Genomic DNA, 23707 nt, shown 5'->3' with positions numbered 1-23707 from the left:
AAAACTCGTGATTGATGAGGACTCCTTTCCCCTTATGTGTTTTAGCCTTAAAGGACGATGCCTTTCAATGGGGTCAGTCTTTTACAAATGTTTGTGCTACATTGTATAGGTCTGTGCGCAAAGCCAGAAAAGAGTTAAAGTGAAGGCGGATGCCCAGACAATTAATTAGGTAGTCGATGCAGCAGCTTCTTCCAGCACGCTGCAGGGATTAGTAGTATTGTGTGACGGAGACCTACCTGTATTATGACACTGTTTTTAGGCGCCGTCGAAGGTTAATAATAGGAACTCTTTCCCTGACTTATCCAGCTAACAGGTGATAACCAAGCTGCCTTTAAAGTGTTCAGAAATGGTTAGCACGTTAGAAGGAGCGCTGAATGAAAGCGATGGTCTACTACCCATGCCCAAGGCGCACGGGTAGTAAGCAGAAGGAAGTTGCATCTGCTCGCGTTAAGAGAATCAGCTCCCGTTGAAAGCATTGTGCGTCGGTGTTGAACATCCTTAAATAAAACCGACCACCGCGGAACGAAGCTTCTCACGCGTCGAATTCAAAATGCAAAGGTCGTGAAGCCGAACTTTTAAAAGTAGGTGGTGATTTTAATGGCAATGACGCGCCGGACCTTGACGACGCTTCGGTGGTGCACCTGCTGTAAGACCTGGGGCCTCCGCTGCCGGCCTGCAGTTTCCATTCGCCAGGAAGACAGGCGCTCAGACTCGGCCTTTAGAGGTCATTTTGAGAGAATATGCCATGTTTTGCCACATGTTTATTGGGAGAAACCCCAAACACTTCCCTTTGTCATACGATGCTTTGACGCGGTGGAGTTGTGCTCATTTTTTCCAGAAGAAGATATAAAACTCTTTCATGCGCGTAAACCTTATGTGGGTTTTTAAAATTAAATGCCTGCAGCTCCCGATAAAGATGATTAACCATACTGTAAGGCAGACTATTCCATTCAATTCACAACTAACGCGACTTCCAAACTTTTGGAATAAATACGACTGGCGCACACCGGCAAAGCTTTACAGACGCGTTTATTAAGATATGACTCGTGTTTGATGTAGCGGATTGAGTGAGGGGCTGCTTTAAATGACGAAGTCAAACGTAAAAGTCAAAAGTACAGATGAGCAATTGGAAAACAGGACTGTATTTTCCGAGGCAGAACAGAATGCGATTCTGGTTTGGTTGTTTTTTTTTTTAACCTCTGGATATTTCGGGTGATGTAACACAATGTCTTAAGCAGACACAAAAAATACCCTTTACCCCCCACACAACAACCTCTTGTGTGCCGCTTTGTCGGACGCACACCGACTCCGGAGTGAACTTCAGCGCTATCTGGCCGGCCGGCCGGCGGCGGCCGCAGAGGCTGTCTCTAGGTGTGTATCCCTCTCTCCCAGCGCAGGGATGCCTGGGCTCTGATTGGCTGGCGCCTCTGGTTAATGGCACGCGACTGTGGATGTAGTTATAAGAGTCCTCGCGTGCCAGCCTTCAGCTGAAGCAACTCTTGAACATCCAGAAGACAGAGCAAAGAGCAGGCAACCGCTGTTACTGGGCAACAGGGAGACGAGTCGAGAGAGAGAGAGAGAGAGGGGGGAAAAATGGACACAGTGTTGGATCAATTCACGGGGCTGGACTCCTTCTCCTCCCCTTATTTCGACGAAGAGGATTTTTTTACAGATCAGTCCTCCCGCGACCATTTGGACACGGACGAGTTCCTGGACGAAGACGTGGACTTCCTGACCAGCCAGATCCAAGACTACTACCAGGACAGCAGGGTGGTGGCGCACGATGGGGAGTACTGCGACGCCGGCAACTTCTCGTTCTCCTCCTCGTCGTCCACGTTTTCTTACAGCTGCGCGGACAGCACTTCCGAGATGTCCCCCCAGCTGAAAGGAGAGGGGTCGCTGCTGAAGAGGCGGCGGCGCTTGAGATCAGAGGCCGAGATGCAACAGTTGAGGCAGGCTGCCAATGTCAGGGAGCGCCGGAGGATGCAATCCATTAATGACGCTTTTGAGGGGCTGCGGTCCCACATCCCCACGCTGCCTTACGAGAAGAGACTCTCCAAAGTCGACACTTTGCGCCTGGCCATAGGCTACATTAACTTCCTCGCAGAGCTGGTGCAGTCCGACATGCCTATCCGGAACAGCCACAGCGATGCGTCCAGCCAGCCCAAGAAAGTCATCATCTGTCACCGGGGCACAAGTGAGTGCGTTCGAGAGCAACAAGAGCACTACCGAGACAAACCCCAAGCTTGCGCCGCCGCAGTCCCGCGGAAACGAGATCAGCACCAAGCGTGTGCTTTGGCTAAATTCGCGAGTTCTCAAAAAGCTTAGACGTAGGCAGGTAAACTTTAAATCAGGGGGTCTCAAATACAGTTTCTGGAGAGACTTCTGTCTGCTGGTTATTGTGTGAACTTGTCCTCTCAAGTTCTCAGTTATATAGCTAGTCTAATGATTTAATGAGCTGCGTAATGGTAATTCTTCTCATCAGGATCGGGGGTGCATTACAGGTAACTGTACCTTTAATGGAGTGGACGTGTGGTGTAATCAACTGTAAAAGACCTCAGGCAAACTCCTATATATATGCCTGACGTAGTAAATAATTCGGTTAATTGTTTAATTGAGTATTCAATTTGGGACAACAAGCAGCAGGCCCTCGGAGAGTGAGTCTGAAACGCCTGCTTTAGATATTCGTTTTTTGAAATACCGCTATTGAATACAACGCTTCTGCTTCACCGTGGTTTTAAACAGACGCTGTTTGCGCGGTACTAACCGGTTTATCTCTCTTCTCAGGATCTCCGTCTCCGAGTGATCCCGACTATGGGCTTCCTCCGCTGGCCGGTCATTCTCTGTCCTGGACGGATGAGAAGCAGCTGAAGGAGCAGAATATCATCAGGACCGCGAAGGTCTGGACTCCAGAGGACCCACGGAAATTAAACTTAAAATCCTCTTTGAACAACATTGAGAATGAACCTCCATTTGAATTCATATCATAGGAGCTCCCGCGCCTTCTTGGGAATGATGTTATTTGTGTGTTAACTAACTTAATGATGTGGATGTAAATAAGCGAATGTACAGATGATTGATTGTAAAGGTGTGTATATATTGAGGTTTTCAAAGCTGTTCAATCTAAATGGGGAAAAAAAGCCAATGGCAATCAATGTATTTATTGTATTTATTGAAGAGATTACATGATCTAGAATCATAGAGACTGAATGTATTTGTATTTAATTGTTTTCAATTAATCAATAATATATGATCTAATTTAATTTAAAAATAAACTTTTGCTACGTGTAAGTAAGGGAAATATAGATCTATATTTTGGAATTTTTAAGAATATTTTGAAATTATTTATTTTTCTTGTGTGATTTGCGAAATAAAAACGATCAATAACGTGTACTCGTTGTATTTTCTGTTGTGAATCCAAATCATTTTCAAAAATGGAATCATTTTCAAAAAAAGATGGAAGGATTATACGTTTTATCCATTATAAAACATTAAGCCAACATTACCCACGTAGTTGACCATATTGTCCAGCACAAAATCCGGTTTGATTTTGAGTTCTCCTTAAGAAATAAACACCTTTATTTCAAATTAGATTGTTAGTAATCCGTAATGTGGAAGAAATAGTTTCCACCCCTTTAAACACTCCTTATCAATTATGTTAAATAACAGCTTTATATGTATGACTTTAGAGTTACAAAGTCAATTTGCATATCAATAGCACCAAAATGCCCCTGGTATCTAACACTTATCTTTGGAGTGCATTGGAAATAAAATGCATATCAAATTAGTTTCCTGCATTCAGAGCTGTACTTTTATACGACTAATTCCATTGTTTCTTATGGACAGCTTTAATAATGGAGGGAGACAACTAAGGCTATGGTTCCATTAGTTCAAGCGTTTTCTAAGTTATAATAAAGTTTATACTACATACTCAGACTGTTTTTGTTTCAAATGAATGACGTGTTCCACTGCAGAATATAGGCATAAGAGCAAATGCGCTGGAGTCTGAGCTCTTTGGAAAAACGCTTTGCTCAAAGCACAGTAATGCAAAATCCTAACTGGGAAAAGACGCAGACTGACATAAGCTTTTTTGCATATCACTTTAAAAAAATGGATATAATATGGTCATTTATTTGTGCCACGGAATCTACCTGATTAAGAAACCAGCCATTTCTGATTTGGATAAGAAAGGTTAATTAAATTGCTCAAAGAAGCATGACAAACCCAGTTCGCAGCAGCATGACTATCTCCCTACTCGGCAGGTGCGCCAGGAGAGAGTTTTCCCGTGGTACCAGTCCTGGTTCTGCGGCCCTGCTGGCTGTTCCTACGTCAGCTACCCTAGGAGTTAAGAGGTAGTCCCAGACTAGGACAGATGTCCATGCGTAGACATTCACTTGCACACCAGTCACCCACGATGCAGGTTTTGGAAAGTAAAATCTCGGGAGCGGATGCGAACTGGAACACCGAGCTGAAGGTATAATTATTTCATTTACTAACTTCCTACAATGAATGAAAAAGATATACAACATTAGTTCAACAGAAATGACCGCGTTCCGTATCACTCGATAGCCTTTTATCCTTATTGGTTAGTGTACATATGTCTGTTGTGAAGTAAATTAACAGGTACGTAAATAACGCTAGCTTTCAGACATAACTAAAATAGTGTCAATTATTATGTGATTGTAACAACACGTTCTAAAAATCTATTATTTGTATTATTATTAAACACGCTCTGCCCGATGCACATAGTAAAGCAAGGGGTGTGCATTCACAAAATTTCAATAATTTGATTTCGTAATGCATTAGAGCCTCATTAACAGCACTAACAGCACAGAAGTTCGCGTCTGAAACGCGATACAATCAGCCATGTAATCTCATTACATTCATTATAAAGTCAAATGTTAGCAAGTCAGACTTTAACCTAATAAAGGAGATTGAAAGTCTTGTACTGGCTTCTTCTGTTTTGTCGAGGCAACATTTCAATTTGATTTGGTAAAGTGGCACCGCACAATGAAACAACACTGCAATCTTTGTTTATGGGCACCTATAGCTATTGAGAGGCAGTGTTTTTGCCAGCACAATACTCCAACACATCCTTTAGTACGATGTCGATCAAGCGGAATGGTTGAGCTTCCAACGTGAAACGCCAGGGTCTCTATCTTGTCACTCTCGTGCTCTAGCTTGGCAACTCGTTCAAGCGCTCTCTTCAAAGCCTGACAGGTTTTATCGTTTGCTTACGCTATTAAACATTCATACTGTCGCCGTCCCTCACCAAGCTTCATTTCGGCTAGCTGGTTTGACTATAGGACTTAAAAGGTTTTGCCGTGCTAGGTCTTACTTTGTCAAAATATTAGACCTCTCTGAATACCTGTTGCACAGTGAATGAGCGACTTTGGCATGCAAGTCGAGTTTGTACTGGTCAGTAAGTGTGCTGCAGGGTATTGTGAGCATCAGCGTGTGGGCAGCCATGAAAGACAACTATTCAGCCACTCTCTAATCACCGTGCCTTTTCTTAGAAAAACGCACTCAGAGAAGTTATTTTCTGGGGTTTCATAGAAAAAAGTAAATAATATGGAACATGTAAAAACCCTACACTTAAGGGCAGGCGCATCCTTTCCCAAACTATTCTTATCGTTTCTTGTGTCGAGTAAATGCTGTACAGTATATTTAATTTTAATAAGACGATTAAATAAACGTGGTTATCAAATGTTTTTTCCCCCCAAAACTATAACTGCTGTAAATTGTAAAATGTACGTTTTCAGTTTCGGAGACTCTATGTTATGATTAAAAATGATTGGGGAAACTTCACCAAAAATATTTATAAATAGAAGAGTGGGGGGAATAAACACATCACATAAATTAAATTTAATTTATTTGCTTTTAAAATCATAGTCAATCTTGCTGGGTTATGTTAAGATATAGTGATATTGGTGTTTATGTTTTAGGAGTTCGTTAACTAGTCTCTCTCTTTGAAGAAACATCAACAGTAGTATAGATTACGTTTCCAACATTTACAAAGGTGTGTTTTCCATTGTTTGCGAGCAAATTTATAAAAAGCAAATTTAACATCACTACCAAGGAGTTCCATCCTCTTTAAATCCCGTGTATTCATGGCGGAGTACAAATCTGAAATACAGTATCATTGATTAAAAGAGTTTTGATATTTATGTTGTCGCTAAACCTAAATGGGGCAAAATATGATAAATATTTATATTAAAAAAAAACGCTGAAAGAGCAAAACAAACGCGCTGTCTTCGCGAGCAGCAATGCGCGCTAAACTGGTCAGGCACTGAGAACCGCTCCTAATAAAATTCCCATAAGCTTGGAATCTGCTAACATTGGGATTATCGCACTTAAATATATAGGGTGTGAAACCCCTTAAATCCACGAACTCATCACATTTTCATCAATGTATTTTTTTTTCTGTGGCATCGAGTACCAGCTGCGAGGCTGTACAAACACCAGTTGAGTCTCCCTCGTACACCCTCGTGAGCAAATCCCTTCCAACCACGCATTCTACAGCTTGTGGGAATGGCCGGAAAAATAATTCCACAACAAATTTTACATATCTGGAATCATTCAAAGGAAACGATTCCCACGACTGGATGTGAGGTCTGGCCAACAGGTGTTCGGATTTGGCTGAGGGAGATTTCTGGCTTGCAGGGCAGCCCAGGGAGGGAAAGTATCGCTGCCAGAAAGCAGGCAGCTCTGGCGCCTCTCGTTTTACATGGCGTGGAAGCTCCTAACAATTGAAATGATATCTTTATTGCTAGGTTCATGTCCTAGGCTGTAACATTTCCATCCCCGTCGTGGTTCTCTCGGATGCACCTGGTATTTCAAACTTGTTCTTTTTGTGTCTCTGGGTCCTGGACTGCAGCTGCTTAAAACAAGCAAAGAGAGAGGCCCTTACAATGTCTCCAAGACGTGTTGGCATGGTGTTCTTGTCTTTAATGTACCATTAACTATTGTCTTTACACAATATGGGAACTGTAAAGCATGACATTTGTTATAATAAAACACATTTTCAATGATACACTTGGGCTGAAAGCTCGAATGCGAGCCAGCAAACAGTCCAAAATCCCGTTTTGTCTCCCTGGCTAGATCTACTAGCAATTAGACTCAAGCCTACAGCTTCAGGCTGATCAGCCAATTAAATTTATGTCCTCTAATTTTTCACATAGAAAAAAAGGTCTTAGTGCTGGCCCCTAAAGACATTGATTTTCTTACGATCACCTGGCGTTCAGATCTTAGTTCCATTTATCAAGGAGGGAAACGTCAGGCGTTACATGAAGTGACTCTGTTACCATAAGGCTCTCACCATCCTGCCCCATTGTTTTCCCTTGTTAATAACTCATTACCAGGATTTAACAAATCAACCATTACATATGTTTTGTGTCTCCATATTTTGATCCGTACGATTAAGCAGATGTTACGATTGAAAATGGAAAAGTCCAAGGCTACTCTCGTCTGAAAGAAAGAGGCCAGACTCAACGACGAGCTAACAAAGAGCTTCAGGAGATCTTCAGAAAAACATTTACGACCAATAAACAGACTTCAACCTGCTCTATTTCAACCATTGTGTCGTTTTTGAATAATTAAGGTTAATAGGAATAGGTTTGTATACTTTGAATGCCAAGACCACAGGTGCGGGGTGGCATGATGAATGATTTGCCTGATTTTTGCCAAGCTCAAGGGCCCTTCTCCTGGACCTTCAAGCTGATAGAAAATATTGTCATTTCTTTAATTCACAGCATTACTTTCATTCCGAACAAAGCCGAGTGATGAAAAGCTTATGCTGTAATGAAACACGCTACGTGGTGGCCGCTACGCTTCCTAAAGAAAGGGCGAGTTAATGCCAAAAGCGCGCTTTGGTTTGTGCGCAAGTACTCCATCTAAATCAAATAAAAGACCCTTTCCAACCTTTAAAAGACAACGTTTTACCTTTATTAAGCTTTTAGGGCTTTATTCACTAAGCATATGGTGCTAAGGAACCAGCCTTTTGCATCGGAGAAGCCCTGGAGTCAGCAGCGCGTTCAGGCACCGAGTTATTGTACCTTTTCCAAACTTCTACCAACTTACCTCCCCTAACAAGTGCACAAAGACGCGCATGCGTGCAGGATTGTCTTTAAACGAACTTTGTGCCACGGAGCGTATCAGTAGCAAAGAAATAAGATGAGCATCAAGGACGTACCCCTATGTAGCCGAAGGGAACTTAGAATCGCCCAGAAATAATCACTGATCTTTTTTTAGAAGCAAGTGAAACGAATATCGGCGAATGAGGCTCTGTGGCGCATGGAACTGCCCGTGGATGAACTGAACAGATAGAAGTGGAGAGTTAGTGCGCACTGTGCGCTCAGGAAGCCCGGGGGTGTGCTTGCGCTAGAGCTACATCAATCCACAAAAGACCCACAAATATATATCGTGCACTTGGTACCTCTCCAGCCCTTATCTTTTCCTAAAATGACCATAAACAAGATATTCAGAAACCGCCTTTTTGGTACTCCCCAGTCCTTTTTTTTTCTTGTTTCAAATATTTACAAAGCCAAAATGCAGTTGGTGGTTTCCCACGAGTGGCCCCTTTCCACAGAGTCTTGGCACAGAGTACCGAAATAAAAATTAACCTTTTATTGTGAAGTCAGACCTTTTTCGGCCTTGATTAGTAACACCCAAACATAACTCCTGAGTAAAAACAAACTGCTACGTACACTTTAAACGATTTCATACTGCCGTTTTTAAACCAGAAATGCGCAAAGCACAGAACAAGTAAAGCACTGAATTAAACTAAATTAGAAAATTGTAAATATGGTTTAAACATGGACACATAGAGCTGACATTGTTTGTTAGGCTTTAGTAAAATAAAACTTCATATATTCAGCATAGAGAGTCAAATTATTTTATAAAATTCCTTTGTCAAAAACACACAAACCCACTGTAAATAGCGCATGACAGAAAGTCAGAAATGCTGACGAGTTGATTACGCAAAATAATATTAATGACTAATATTTTTGTTCTTCAAAATGCCTTCAGTGTTTGTTTTTTTAAAGAAAATATAGCTACAATAACTGTTTTTTAGCTAACTTATCGGAAGGCTAGCATGGATGTGAGATCTCGCACTTTAACTACCTAGAGAATTTACAGTAAAAAAAAAACTTCCGCAGGTAGATATTGTTTTCTTAGTATTTCAATATATTCTAGATAATTGCGTACATTTAACCTAAATGTCTTCACAAGAAGTGAAAAACGACATAATCTAAGACAGTTAGTAATATCAATTTACTGTATATAAAACACCAGTCTGCACATTAGCATGTTGATCAGAAAACATTCCACTTACATGATTTTACACCAGTAAAACACGCGTTTAAACGTAAAATGCATGTTTATGAAAGAAAATAAGTATTTTAAACTGGTCTTTTAAAAAAAACTACGTCTAAAGAAGGGAAAATCCTAGCGATGGAGTTTCCTGATAGCACTGATTTATTCTGTTTAAAAACGACAGTAAGAGGGTACTTATAGGCCACATGAAGTGGTGGGGTACTATTATTTGTTTTCTCCGTGCGCGCATAATTCAAAATTAAGGCCGGAACAAGAGGCCCTTCAGTTTAGGACAAAACTATTACACTTATTGCAATTATTTGACCGTTTTACCAAAGTTTTGAACATGAAAATCCTTTGATGTGGGCCCCACAAGGGCGGGCTATGTTTCTCGGCTGGTACATACCCAACTACCCCATAGTTTTCAGTGCTTTTTTTTTTTGCCAATGGTCCCTTTGTTTTGCTTGAATTCCTTAAACAAAAAAGTTGAAAAGTGTTGGAAATCAGTATATTTTGCAGGTGTAGAATGGTTCTAACAGCCATGCCCAGTGTGTTCTCTCCCAATAGTGAGAGTATGACAGAGACAGCTGGCTCAGTCTTTGCTGTGAAAACACCCCCTTGGTGGACCAAACACAACGACACTGACCTTTCTGCAGGGGAATCAGGGATGTGCCTTTGACTGAATTAGCCATAAAGACGTCTTGCTATGACTTTTGTTTGACACCAAAGAGAAAGAAGATCGCGTTTAATATGAGGAGCATTGTATCCAGATTTTCGGTGCCCCCTATGAAATATTACAGTTCTTTATTTACTGCCTCATTTCTTAAGCCTGGGATGTGTTCTTTTTATTCCACAGGAACACTCACTCCACTGTTAACTCTCGTGATTCTGCTTGGCCTCTGCGTTCACTATAAATAAATATTGGTGCTTTAAAGCATGCATTTGAACACACTGTCCCTGTCCCTACTAATACTTCATATATACGCAAAAGGCTGGGAAACGACTCACTGAAGAGGTATGGTTGTGGTTTGGATGTAGTTGCGCACTCAGAATATAACGATTTTTAACAAAATTAATTATTTCACGTTTTTAGATGGTTGAATGCCCTAGCCATTTTACTCACTTGTGATAATTGATGTTCCTTAGCCTTTTGACAATTTATTAAATCCAAAGACTAATCCAAAGGCATATTTAAGGGAATGTGCTTAGTAGCATACAAATATCGCGAAACCGTCTTAATGTAAACAATAAATAGCCCGACTCAATCTTACAGAGCTGATATTTTAAAAGCAGTTGTTCTTACAATGTCTGCCTGAATAAAATGTATTGGAAGGGCTTGGTGTAGCCTACTGATTTATTTCAAACCTTCCTTTTATGTATACCTCTTCAAAAGCGCAGTAGGATGGTGGAATTAGATTTGTTCCACAATTTTGGTGCGTTTTCTAACTTGCAAGAACGTTTTGATAAACGTGCCTTCCCTTTTTCCCGAGAAGAGGGGAAACTTGGGTGAATTGTATAGCTTTCTCTATTTTGATGATTGATCTGGTTTTATTCAGGGCACTTTTTTACCTTGCAGAAAAAAAAGTCGAACTAAAATGTGATAAATTACTAATATGCAAATTTCTTTCAGCGGTCTTGTAAGTGTGTCTAGCAGGAACTGAATAACGCCTTGCAGTCAGTCTGTGCGCACCCAGGACCCCAGTGAGCTGATCAAAGCTCCCATTCTCTTTCATCCCCAGTATTCTCCTCCAAACTATTTCGATACAATATGTTTCCATGATGCACGTAATGTGCTGGAGACACAGAACTCGTTACAACTTAGCTCGATGTGTCGACCTCTTTTGTTCAGCAGGACGAAGTTAAAAAGGGCTTTGCCAGTTGCCAGCTTTCTGAAGTGTAAAAGCATGCGTCATTTTTCACCAGGTCTCGTTTTAATATCCTCAATAGACAATCTATGAAACCGGCTCTTGGCTTTTTCTGGCATTAATTACACTGCTGTCCAGCTGACCCGTTTCCCTATTATATGCATTTCTCAGCAGGCACTTTTTTGCAAGACAAATGCAGCTGGGAGTTGAGCTATAAAAGCATTTTCATTAAGCAAAATAAGGTGATAAGCGAATTCGCGTTCGCGTAAAAAAAGTCAAAGAACTGTGCGCGTATTTATCCCTGCGAAATCCGAGCTCTGTTTTAACAGATCGGATTCCTCTGTGTTTAGAATGAATTTAGTACATTTTTAAGGCATGAACTAGACTTCTGCATTTGGGAAGTACGATTCATTTAAGCGACGCAAAAGTATTCCGTTCATTAATTAAAAAGGAACAGGATCGTTTCCTTAGAATTTCAATTAGCATGACAGAAAAAAAAACCCATAAAATACCCTGAAACGGTTTCTTTAACCTAACAGTAGTTTTAGTAAAGAATAAATATAAAAATTAATTAATAAAAGCTGAAATGGCACATCCTGTTTTACCTATTCGTGTTTGCCCTTTAATGCAAAGTTATTACAGGGTGATATTTAAGACTGGCACTTGACAGTTTTATTATTATAGGAGTCTCATAGAGACTGTTAACAGTTGTGCAGTTGTTTTTGAAGTAAATACAAACACCATAGGGACATCTTGAATAGAGACCGATCAGCATAATCTAGCTATAAGTTTGGGTGATTGGTTGTAATGGCTGGAAGCCAGTTCTGGGAAAGTTTCCAGCACTGACTCCGATTAACCCTCTATGGTGAAACTCTGCTGGAATCCAACTTACCAGCAATTGCCATTTATCTAACAACTAATGAATCCAATTAATTTCCAGAGTTTAAAAATCGCCTTTTTGTTGTTTTACAAACCAATGGAGAAAAAAAGTGAAAGAAGTAGCAAACTGCTTTAGTGTAAACTTTCCAAAGAGTGTTAAGGTAATGATATATATCTGACACCTGAAGGAAGTTTCTATGACAACAGTCTCTTTCCAACTACACCATTCTCCATGCAAGTAGTTTATTCAAAACTACGCTTGAATGGAAAAGGCTGTATGTACCTGGTCAGGCCTCATCGGTTAAAGAAAATATGGGGACCTTGGATATTCTAAGCTCATTTCTAAACTTGGGAAAATGTTGTTCAGTATGAAATGAGACATGTCAAAGATGGAATTGGTAATTGATTATAAGCTTGTAGTTGAAGGTCACGGGGTCTGAGACACACAAAGCTTTTTGTTAATTCAATAGACATCGTGATTGAGATACTGGAGTTTCAGACTGTTAATTCAGTTGTTAACTAGAGTTAAGAGCCTTTTTCCTTATTTGGACAATGTATATCATAGTCAAAATCCACCTAACAGACAGAACCATAAAAACAAAAGAAAGTAAAGGCTTCAGAGGAGAAGCCTTTACTTTGAAGGAGGAAAATCATTCAGTGGATTCAGTTTTTTCCTTAGAGCTGGCAAATATCTTACAGCTCCCGAACCGAAACCAGAGCTGATTTTTCGCTCCTTTGTAGCTGCCATGCATGTTTTGCTACCTCTGTATTTCACTGACGTAAATACAAAAGCCCACATGAATCAGAGCTAAAAAGTGATTGTGAGTGTACCCACATTTCCATTGATTGTATCCCAAAAGCCTTACATTCCAGCCTTTTGTGCTGTATAGAGCATTCGGGAAGCTAAATACATTCTCCAGTGCAAATGTCAAACACTGCAGTAAGCCAGTGTATTCCACAGCTCTTGTTCCAAGAACTTTACACTCAAGAACAAACTGCCTTCTGTTTATGTGATATCTGATCTAAAAACAGATTAAAATACAAGAAAAACAGTATCAATGGAATTGTTAACTCAAAATATGACTTAACAATGTCAAGTAGCTAACTTAATTAAACGTTCTCTCAATTACTGTGTGGCAGATGCATTCAGAAATATAATACAATGATAATAATCAAAACAATAATACAATGAATCAGAAAAGATTCGAAGTACTTGTCTTACAGTATTTCTATAAGTGAATTACAGCTGAAATATTAAGAGATAGTCATAGCCATGTTTGCAGCAGAATACTAGATTCTTTCTAGCCATTTGGAATACATTCTATCTCATGGTATTTCAAAGTTTTGACGGTACTAGGTTTGCCGGTACATGAAGGGAGGCAAAGAAAGACACCTATATCATGGGACTCTTTGAGCTCGTTTAATACTTTCTCTTGCAATATCTCTTTACTCTGGTGCACTCTGCTACGGAACATTTGGAGAAGACGGAGACTGTCTGCAACTGGATGGTGGACACGGAAGAGGAAGAGCAGAACTTATCTCCTCTTCTTCCTCATCTTCAGACAGTATTTGGGATTCTGGAAATAAAAGACATTCTTACTAGACTCCACAAAAGACAGGTATGAAGCAGAACAAATGAGTAGTTCTACATTTAGAGAGCATTCTTAGGCAAACATAAAGAGCCTTTAATGCATCTGTATATGTATTAATAAACACATGCTGGAAATACCAATTAAAAATAAAAAATCCACTGCCCCAAAATTAACACATTCAGATAATAAGGTAAACAAGTAAATAAAATACTATTCAAAAAATCATGTTCTGCACGAAATACTTAAAAATAAGACTAAATGTAACATATTATTATATTTAGAAAAACAAACAAGAGAAGAATTGTCTTAAAAAGACTAATAGCATTTCACAGGTAATGCAATTTGGAAAGAAACATTTCCATGTTTTCTTTTCCAACAATGTGCATTTTTGTAAAGTGGTATAAATTGCAATTCAAAAGCAGTGATCTAACCATCCCCAATCATTTTTTATTCCGATCAAATGAATGCAGATACTCCCATTGGGAGGGGCAACATGACATTTCCCTGGGCAATTCTAAACAGGTCACAGACCTTTTACAGACCCCAAGGCAGTGGGAGGAGGCACTTAACTAAACCGTGTAACCGAATCAAGCCAATGGTCACCCCTTTTCAATACCATTGGAATGGTGTGCACAATGCTATTCACATAGCAGCACAGACGAAACAGTCCTGCAAGACTGGGAAGCTGTTTAGTGCTTAATGTTAGAGAGCTCTGACACGCTTTGTGCTTTCGAATGTGCTTTCTAAGAGTAAACCTTTGTAAAAGAAGTTTCGATGTCAAAACATATACGGGATCATAAAAATAACTCCACAAGCAACACGTTTAAAAGGAGACACAAAGAGACAACAATGATGCCCTGGTGATGACCTATAGCTTTCAGGTTGCTTGAACACATCAGAATTTCTATTGTTAAAGTTGATTAATTGAGACTGATAAGTCACCATGAATAAAGATTGTTTTTCTGTTTAATGTGGTGGGCCTGATTTTGTAAATGCCTTATTCACGTGGCTTTGTAGTGCAGCATATGGGCAAGACGTATTCAGCAGCAAAAAGTTACACAATTTATTATGCTTGTGCGGTTCAGCAGTTTTTGATTTTTTTCCCCCCTACTTTGTTTGCACTGCTCAGTTGTACTTTCTGTTACTCAGAACAAAAGTAGGAAAACTGTTCTATAGAAGAATTAAAAGCTCGAGAAAACTCAATGGCATATGTACCGTTGCTTATAGAATGTTTTAGACAGTGTACTGTATGTAGAGATTTTAGAGATTAGAGATTTCAGAGTGTACTGTATGTAGAGCTTTTATACTAGCGTTAATTGTAATTTTAAAATAAAAGGACAAGTATTTGTACTAAAGATACAATCCCAACATTGCATCTTTATATGTGTCATTGGTATTAAAACATTCTGCTTTTACTATGTTATATTCTCACTAAAGAATTCATTTTCAATATTGCAAAATACACTGACCATTATGCTTTCAATTAATGCTCAATTCAATATCCAGTATATATTTTGCCTCTGATGTGTCAAAAAGTGTTTATTTTTGTTCAGAGTTGATAAAAACACAGAGTATATGTTGGGTTAATATAAGTAATTAGTTTGATTAAGCATGTAAAACCTTCTTTAGATGATCTTTCAGGCAGAACATACATACTGATTCCAAATCTGTTTACCTGCTGGTGCAAACAAAACTTGTAACATTGTTAATATTTCCACACTGCCTAAACCAATCCCTTTAGGCAAAGCCTATATTTAAGCCAAGGAAAATCACAAAAATGTCTTGCTTCTTATAAGAATCAATTCATCCAGGCCACTTTGGATCACCACTTCACAGAATAAACATTCTGCTGTGCGACAACACTGTTTGTAGACTCTTTCCAAGTGACAAGACTTGCACAGGCTGGTGTCTTATCTCTAATGTTTCAATTAAAGAGTGTCAATGCTGATCTCTGGTCTGAATTCCCATGGCTGAGCCCAGGGCTCACTGAATCTTTGAAAGGTCAGTGCCATAGTCCTTTCCTTCCTGCTGAAGACCAGTGGCTTTAACATTTGTCACCCTACAGCACGCTGCTTGTCACAGATATAGACAGACCCTATTATAGCTTATCAAGAGCTCTGCCAGCCCTTCAAATACAAAGCCTCCATACCGAAGTCATGTATTGACACTTTCTGGTTAAAGACTTGTGAGAAGACGATTATACCCAAAGCTGCAACAGCTTTAGGACCTTTGTACAGCTACTGTATGTTTCTATCATGCATAATATATATATATATTCCTTAAAATATTTTTCACTTTCAATTAATTCATCTACAATTCACATAACTGATTAATATAAAAATAAAATCTGAATCATTTCTGGTCGTAAATTGTTAATGCAAAAATCAACTTTATGCTGGTATAAACCTTGAAAGAACCTCACAAAAGTGATAACATATTAAATGGACCATGTTTCTTCCAACCTTCACAATTCCATAGCAAAAACAATAGTAACAAACATGCTATTACAATATATGTGTAATAGCATGTCAACAAAATAAATATATATATTTTTTAAATTATAATATAAAACATTCTTAACGTTTTATACACATGGTAAAGAGAGAAAAAAGCTACAGAAAATAACATAGCTTCATTGTCTTTGATTATTGGAATGTATAGATACTTCAGAAAAACACAATGTAATCTATCAGATTAATGTGTTAGCTCCTGTGCATCAGATACCTTTGTTAGAGCACTTCCATATTGACAAACAGCATTCAAACACTGCTATCTATGAGAGTCATATCTGTGAAGATCATTAGTGAAGTTTCCAATGATCAAAAAATCAATAACTCACAGGTAGAGGTTAAATACAGCATTGTGAGAAAGATTCTGCATGTGCTCCTCAAGTAAAAACGATCTTAGATTACATAATACAATGTTTAACGCAAAAACATGCTTGAAAAATAATAAAATAATAACATTGAGAAATTATGAAATGAACCTATAACAATGCGTGTGGCATCCTTTTCAAACTGCAGTAATAGCTTATGTCTGGAGCTATCTAGCTGTAATATAAGAACTCACATATCACACCTTGACATTTATTCAAATCTTTTTTGTTTCACTCAGCCCTCTGGGATACAAATATCATTTTAACATACTGTAATTTGTTTTCCCAAGGCTGTATTGTTTTAGTTTTAAATGTAATTAATCCTATACAGTAATGCCATCAGCTATATCACCCTGCAACTGAAAAAACTGGAAGCCCACTGAAGCTCTGCAGGTGTGAGCCTGGCTGGCAGCCGGATGGGAGACCTCCTGGGAAAAACTAAGGTTGCTCACCCTGTGGTCTGTGTGGGTCCTAATCCCCCAGTATAGTGATGGGGACACTATACTGTAAAAAGACACCGTCCTTCGGATGATAGGATAAGATCACTTTATTGGCCATATACAATTTCTTGCATAAGGAATTTGTCTTTTCACATACCCCAATTTGCTTTCCATGAGACACACAGACAGGGAGAGAAGCTGGGCGTCAGAGCGCAGGGTCAGCCATTTATACAGCACCCCTGGAGATGTTGGGGTGAAGGGCCTTGCTCAGGGGCCCAACAGAGTAGGATTCTTCTGCCAGCCTTGGGATTTGAACCAGCAGCCTTCCAGCCACAGGCGCAGATCCTGAGCCACAGAGCCACCACTCCGCCCGTTTTATGAGACATAAAACCGAGGTCCTGACTCTCTGTGGTCATTAAAAATCCCAGGGCATTTCTTAAAAAGAGTAGGGGTTTTACCCTTGTGTCCTGGCCAAATTTCTCCCTGGCCTCCTAATAATCTCTATGAACTGGCTTCATCACTCTGTTCTCCTCACTGGTAGCTGATGTGTGGCGAGCGTACTAGTGTACTTTGGCTGCCGTCTCTGTAAAAGCACTTTATACTGTATATAAAGACATTATTATTATTTTAAGTTAGTCATGATAATTGTAGTACCAGCAGTACAACTTTTAACACACTAAAATCTTGCTGCAGTTAAAGCCTGAATTGTATATTTCATGGGAATCTATAGTTTTCACAAGTAACATCAGGCATTATATGAGTTCACTTGTACCTATCTGCAATTTAATTAATTTTGAAGTTCTATTTGTATTAAAAATGAAAGTAATAAACTAACCTTTGGATGGGAAAACATCTGATCCCGCTGCATTGAGAGCATCATCATCAATGGCTGCCTTAGTCTGGGGGGAAGGTCCAGAACCAATATCAGGCTAGTGAACAGGAAAAAAAAATGTAAAAACTTCCAAAAATAATAATCAAGAATTCATTTTAATTTAAAGTTAGAAGCAAATAAGCAACCAGAGGCATTTCCGAAGAATAACTTGGCATTCCAAGTCCATCTTCTACTGGGGCCTTTCCATGGAACGCTGCAGGCATATCAAACTGTAAGGAAGACACAATTATTCTAGTTAGTGTGATCCAGCCTTTCCTTTCCAGGGGAATACTTACTGCTCCTTCATACAGCAGAGGTACGGGGCACAAGATAGGATTCTACAGCCCAGATACTACAGCAAAAAAAAAACAACACCTTTTTTATACAACCCCAGTCAACCAAAACCAACTTTGTTCGGTACAAAGATTCTCCAACAAACACCACAAAAAGTGTACAACATTTGTCAATGAACACAAAGTTTGTACTGTACAAGGTATGACCAGCCCTTCAATTTAGTTCCATTGAATTAAGAAAATAATTAAAAAACTCCTTTTGGACAGTCAGAATACACACAGAGATTTATGGTTTTATGAAGGTACTCTAAAAATAGTACCTTCAAATAGTTGAGATTCTGCTTCTATTTGTTTAACGATAGAGCCTTTGGGCAAGATACAAACACAAGGTATTTGGGCTGCTTTTTCTCCTTTGTGGAATAGAGAACTGAACAAAATAGTAAACAAACCGTATCTACACATTTTGAACAGACCATACACAAAAATACTTTCTTTATGTCAAAGCAGTCTTTAACCTGTTGCTTTTATTGCTTCCAAGGGTGGTTTCAGGGCTGTTTTTCTCTTGTAGTGGTTAAATAAAGAAATGTCAGGCAGACTTCTCCATTGATATAATAATGGTAAGTGAGAATACACCAACATGAGCCAAAACTTATGAATATTTATAAGGCAGCAACAATCATGGAAGGGGATGGAGGGCTTAATGGTGCTGCACCTGTTAATTTCTGTTTTCTTTTATTTCTACATGTGTTTCTCATAAACAGTCAAGAGAAAGAAGATAAAAGACAAAACACAAGCTCGACACATTTTAACAGCTGTGGAGGACTAAAATAACAAATAAATACTGCAGGGCTGTGTTTTAACAAAATTCATATACAGCAAAAATAAAAAATATATATATATTTTGCTGTATGGTGGAAAGTCAGGACAACTGCACTTTATTTACTCAGTTGTTATTAATGGAGTACGTTGTTGGGTGTAGATAATACAGTAAACCCTCAGTTTTATAGGACTTCTCTTTAATGGACTACAGATTTAACAGGCACAATCTGCTGAAGGGGAATTCTGTCTCTAAAATCAGAAATACTGGGCTTTTCCCACAATAACAGACAACATATCGTGTTGTTTTGTGTTTTGTATGCTTTGGCAAATTCAATGTATTTAGAAATACTTTAAAATGCCTACAAAATGTCTCTGTAAAATAAAATGCACAAATAATAAAACAAGGTAAAAATAAAATACATGGGACTCAGGAGGTTTCAGAATTCCACTGAGGTAGGTCAATTTCTTACAATGGCGGTTGTTTGTGTTTCGTGTGCCTTAGTGAATTTTATACAAATATTAACATGACACAAGAAATAGAGAGCTTGGGTATTTATGGTAATAAACGGCACAGGAGCAACTGTCACTTGACTGTGTTGATTGCAACTGTTGAAATATAAGATCTATAATTCTCATATAACAGAGTGTTGATGCACTGAAAAAGTGTCAGGATATAATGTACACTGAACGTACGTTCAGCAATAAGGCACAGCCTTTCCCCCTTCCCTCAGTTTAATGGACCAAAAATTTACTTTACATACATAACTATGTTGGTACAATGCCTATCTCCCTATTGCAAGAAAGTCATATCCTGTAGCGGTGTAGATTTTATAAGACCTACCGTATAACTAACGGAGGCGTGGTGGAGCGTGGCAGCCTGCCTTTGCAGCATCTGGCGCAAGAACATCTCGTCCTTTATGGCATGGAAACTTTCCGTTTGTGGAGTTCATTACCGGAAAGCAATGGAACATACACTGATTAAAAGTGATCAAATCCTTCAAAGAAACAGACCTCATAATCAGGCCGCTGCCCCACTAGAAGTGAAGACGGAAGGAGACTATTATTACTTCTGGGGACGGCCAGTATCGGTAAAAGGTACTGTATTCTGCTGAACTAACGCTTCTGAGATCTACTGTACTTCACCTGAGGAGTTTCTGTCAGCACAGTTGTTGGTTTTAACCAGGAGCGTCCTTAAGGAACATCCTAATAATTACAACTTTGATTTTGGAAGCCTGTTATCTGTTCTTTAAGCAATGTACACAAAATTTAAAGACAGAATAAAGGATAAAATGTCAGTAAGCATAGATGCTTTTTTTTAATCTGAGCTCCTAATTTTGCAGTACCTTTGCTTTAGAATGTCAAACTTCTTCTCCCACATTCGGATTGTCCGATCGAGTTGTTTTCTCAAGCTGCGATAAAAGACAAAATTCCACTTCCAATAATAAGACATTAAAGTAAAATGCTCATTTCAAGACACCCAAATCCCATGATTTAGAATGTGTGCTGTCATTGTTAAGCAGGCAGCATCAATATTGAGAAACTTGCATTTCAAGAATTTCACATCTCCAATTCTACAAAGAGACAGATATGGCCAAAACAGTAGAAAGTACAGTATAAGACTTCCATCGTCTGACCACTGCATGGTGGTGAGTGAACCATTATTAGAAATTTCACTTTCAGACACAAGCTCCAGTGTGAAAATAATGGTAATAATAACAATAGCAATAAACAATAAAGAGTTTTGAGGCATTAACAGTGGTTTAAAGTTTGGAATCTTCCTGGACAAATGCTTATCAGAAACATATTGAGGTAAGACATTTTAATCCTCCTAGCTCATGTGTGATTGTGTTCAAACTCTCCAGTATTCGAGGCATTGTTCACTACTCTGGCTCGAGGGAACCAACAACTGTTACTTATTATAATGAAATACATTCTGAAAGCTCTGAAAGCAAAGTCTGAAGTAAAAGGTTAGCATGATCACATCCCTGAACGGATAAAAAACATCACCTGGAGAATGATGCATATCACACCTATTACAAAAGTGAAGTCTTGACAGTAACTTCAGTAAGCTCAACTACTCCCAAAGCTGCCCATGAATCAGTCAGACTTATTTCAGATGTTTAAATCATGATGTTAATCGAAACCACTGGCCTGGTTATTATTTTCTGTTATTTTAACACTGTATTGCATCATGAAGGTATAAGAGAATTGTGGTTATTGGGAAATAACCTATTCTGTCAATTGGTTCTCTGAGGTCTCAGATCTTGTCTGTTATTTTTTCTTTTAGCCATTAGAGCTCCATATCACACCATATAGCCATATAGCCATATAGCTCCATATAGCCATGCATTCAAGGTTACTGAATTTCCTTCATCTTTGGTCTAAACGTAGGTTTAAATGGCAGATGCCTCTGAAACCTGCTTCAGTCGTGCCCACAGATATCCACCTTTCTTTCCATTTTCAAACCCCTTTATCTATTTTCAAAAATGGGTTGTTCTGTGGCTCAGGATCTGTGCCTGTGGCTGGAAGGCTGCTGGTTCAAATCCCGTGGCCGGTAGAGGAATCCTACTCCATTGGGCCCCTGAGCAAGGCCCTTCACCCCAACTGCTCCAGGGGTGCCGTATAAATGACTGACCCTGCTCTCTGACCCCCAGCTTCTCTCCCCGTCTGTGTGTCTCATGGAGAGCAAGCTGTGGTATGCAAAAAGACAAATTCCTAAAGCAAGAAATTGTATATGGCCAATCTGATCTGATCAAATCCAGGGCCATCCCAGCAAGCAAGGGATGCAAGGCAGGCTACACTTCAGAGGGGACGCCAGTCCACAGCAGGCAGACAGACACACACTCACAGCAGGGCCGATGTTCTTAGAAACAGATCGACCTGGACTGTAGGTGAAAACTCACATGAACAAGGAGAGAACGCGTGAGTTCTACAAAGATTGCACCTCAAACTGAGCTCTGGGCTTCAACGCTGTGAGGCAGCAGTGCTAATCACTGCAACACCATGCTGCCGCCTGCTTTATATTCTGACAATTAAGTCAACTTTTTGTGGTGGTGAATCACAGATTATTAAATAATCTGTGAATGAACACTACTCCTTGTGCAATGTACAGTAAAATGTACAGACCTGATTTACTGTTGGGTAACCAAACCCAACGTTTCGCTGCTTACAGAATCAGTTATGATGTTCCCCCATCATGCTGAAACTATTTAGCAGTACAAACATTGAAAGAGTGCTCCTTTAATAGTGAAAAACGCCTGATATTATCAGTTACCTTTCAATTTGTTTTCTCTGCTGCTTTTCAATCCTCTGTACTCCTTCAAGCTGTCCCAGTAGCTCCTGTTCACCATTTTTTACCTGTTTAGAAAGGAAAATATTAGGAATTGTAGTTGCAAATAATAAATAAAAGTCATCATAGACAACGGGATGCAGTATAGTTACCATTTTTGGCTGAGCAGGCTTTCTTAAAATCTCTTCCTGTTCCCACATAAGTTGCTTTTCTTGTTCTATTTTTGCCAATCTTATAGCATTTTCTTCTTGCTGGTATTAAAACAAAATCACAAATTAATTCACACACACATCATAATTAAGTTGTTAACAGTTAACATAATTAACAGTTTTAACGTCATTATGGATTAAAATTAAATTGACCTTTTTACGTCCAAATAATGTACTGAAAAGTACACACACTGACAGCATATAAACACTCTTATTCTTAGAAAATAAAAAAGCAGTTCTTAGCTGTTTGAAGTGACACAGATTTTGTCCTGTATAATTCTATAAACTTACACTGTGGTGACATCATAATTGCCAATTCAAAGTTTACTCAGCATGTCCTTCTAAGCATGTCAATTCAAGATTTAAATGTCTTTGTGGTTCTTCTTGTTAGTTGGTTTTGTCTGAATGCCTGTGGAGGTGTGAAGAGCATGTTAACTGCTGGTTTTCTTAACCATTTAACTTTCCAAGGAGACACGGAAGGCATCTCCAGAGTGGGAGTATTCCAAGGTCTATCTTTGTGTTTTAGATAATACAGGATTGAGGGCTTTGTTGATCTTGTACTCTTAACCTTATTTAGGAATGGTGACAGCAATATCTGACTTGAAAAAGTCAAACTGTTTTTTTGCATATTTCTGATCTTTATTTTTGGCTGGAAACATCTGATTGATCACAGGATAGTCTATGCCAGCATGATGTAAGCACTGACCCCAAGACTAGAAGTGAGTGCTCCAGCTAGTAATGCAGACAAACACTCAAAAACATGAATAGCAATTGAGTTCACGTTCAGTGCAATGCACTGCAGAACTTGGCATTTAGCATTTGCACTTCAGCTTTTTCCTGATTTAGTTCAAAAGATTAATTAAGCAGTTAATATTAACGCATTGCTTCCACTATAGCTTCCTGAATAAGGCTTTCTAGAACACAATAAATATCCCTATCAGGAGGCACAACCCAGCCTGTATTGTTAGCTCTTCTCTATGAAGTGGACTTTCAACTCTGTCATTGTACAATACAGTGAATCAGGGCCCTTCCTCTCCAGACCATCACTTTGTTTTGTCAGCTGCTGACACATTCCACTTTCTCTGCTTTTGAGACGCTCGTCTCTATGTGGTCAGTTTGTTGACAGAATCTCTCGTGTGACATGGATGAATAGGTAGAGGTGATGAAGCATTGTATTACTATGCATGCGGCAAACAAAATAGGGTGGCTTAGTTCTCTTACAGTTAACCCGTGTCACCAGAAGAAAGCCGCGAGCAAATT

The 23707-nt window shown here is 39.2% G+C and overlaps 2 protein-coding genes across 4 annotated transcripts in view; one reads left to right on the top strand and one right to left on the bottom strand.

The window, feature by feature from the left end:
* The first annotated feature begins 226 nt into the window (after positions 1-226).
* Positions 227-3346, top strand: ptf1a (pancreas associated transcription factor 1a). The gene is made up of 2 exons (XM_006633881.3): positions 227-2197; positions 2788-3346. Exons 1-2 carry the CDS (start codon positions 1594-1596, stop codon positions 2988-2990), a joined length of 807 nt encoding a protein of 268 aa, XP_006633944.1. The 5' UTR covers positions 227-1593; the 3' UTR covers positions 2991-3346.
* A 10111-nt stretch (positions 3347-13457) lies between these two features.
* c6h10orf67 (chromosome 6 C10orf67 homolog) overlaps positions 13458-23707 on the bottom strand; it is a 37860-nt gene continuing 27610 nt past the window's right edge. For 2 of the 3 annotated variants that reach the window (XM_069191591.1, XM_069191593.1), the window contains 7 exons: positions 22391-22489; positions 22224-22306; positions 20293-20358; positions 19791-19878; positions 17984-18067; positions 17802-17895; positions 13458-13636 (listed from right to left, as the gene is read on the bottom strand). In XM_069191591.1, the coding sequence (XP_069047692.1) occupies positions 13524-13636; positions 17802-17895; positions 17984-18067; positions 19791-19878; positions 20293-20358; positions 22224-22306; positions 22391-22489 (627 nt within the window). In that variant the 3' untranslated portion in view covers positions 13458-13523. Of the gene's footprint in view, positions 13637-17801; positions 17896-17983; positions 18068-18133; positions 18190-19790; positions 19879-20292; positions 20359-22223; positions 22307-22390; positions 22490-23707 lie in introns of all 3 variants that reach the window. The other variant, XM_069191592.1, reaches the window with a different exon arrangement.

Source organism: Lepisosteus oculatus, chromosome 6 (genome assembly GCF_040954835.1).
Source record: "Lepisosteus oculatus isolate fLepOcu1 chromosome 6, fLepOcu1.hap2, whole genome shotgun sequence".
NCBI classification, from domain to species: domain Eukaryota; kingdom Metazoa; phylum Chordata; class Actinopteri; order Semionotiformes; family Lepisosteidae; genus Lepisosteus; species Lepisosteus oculatus.
Note: the sequence above shows the minus strand (reverse complement) of the source record. Positions and strands in the feature narration are given on the sequence as shown.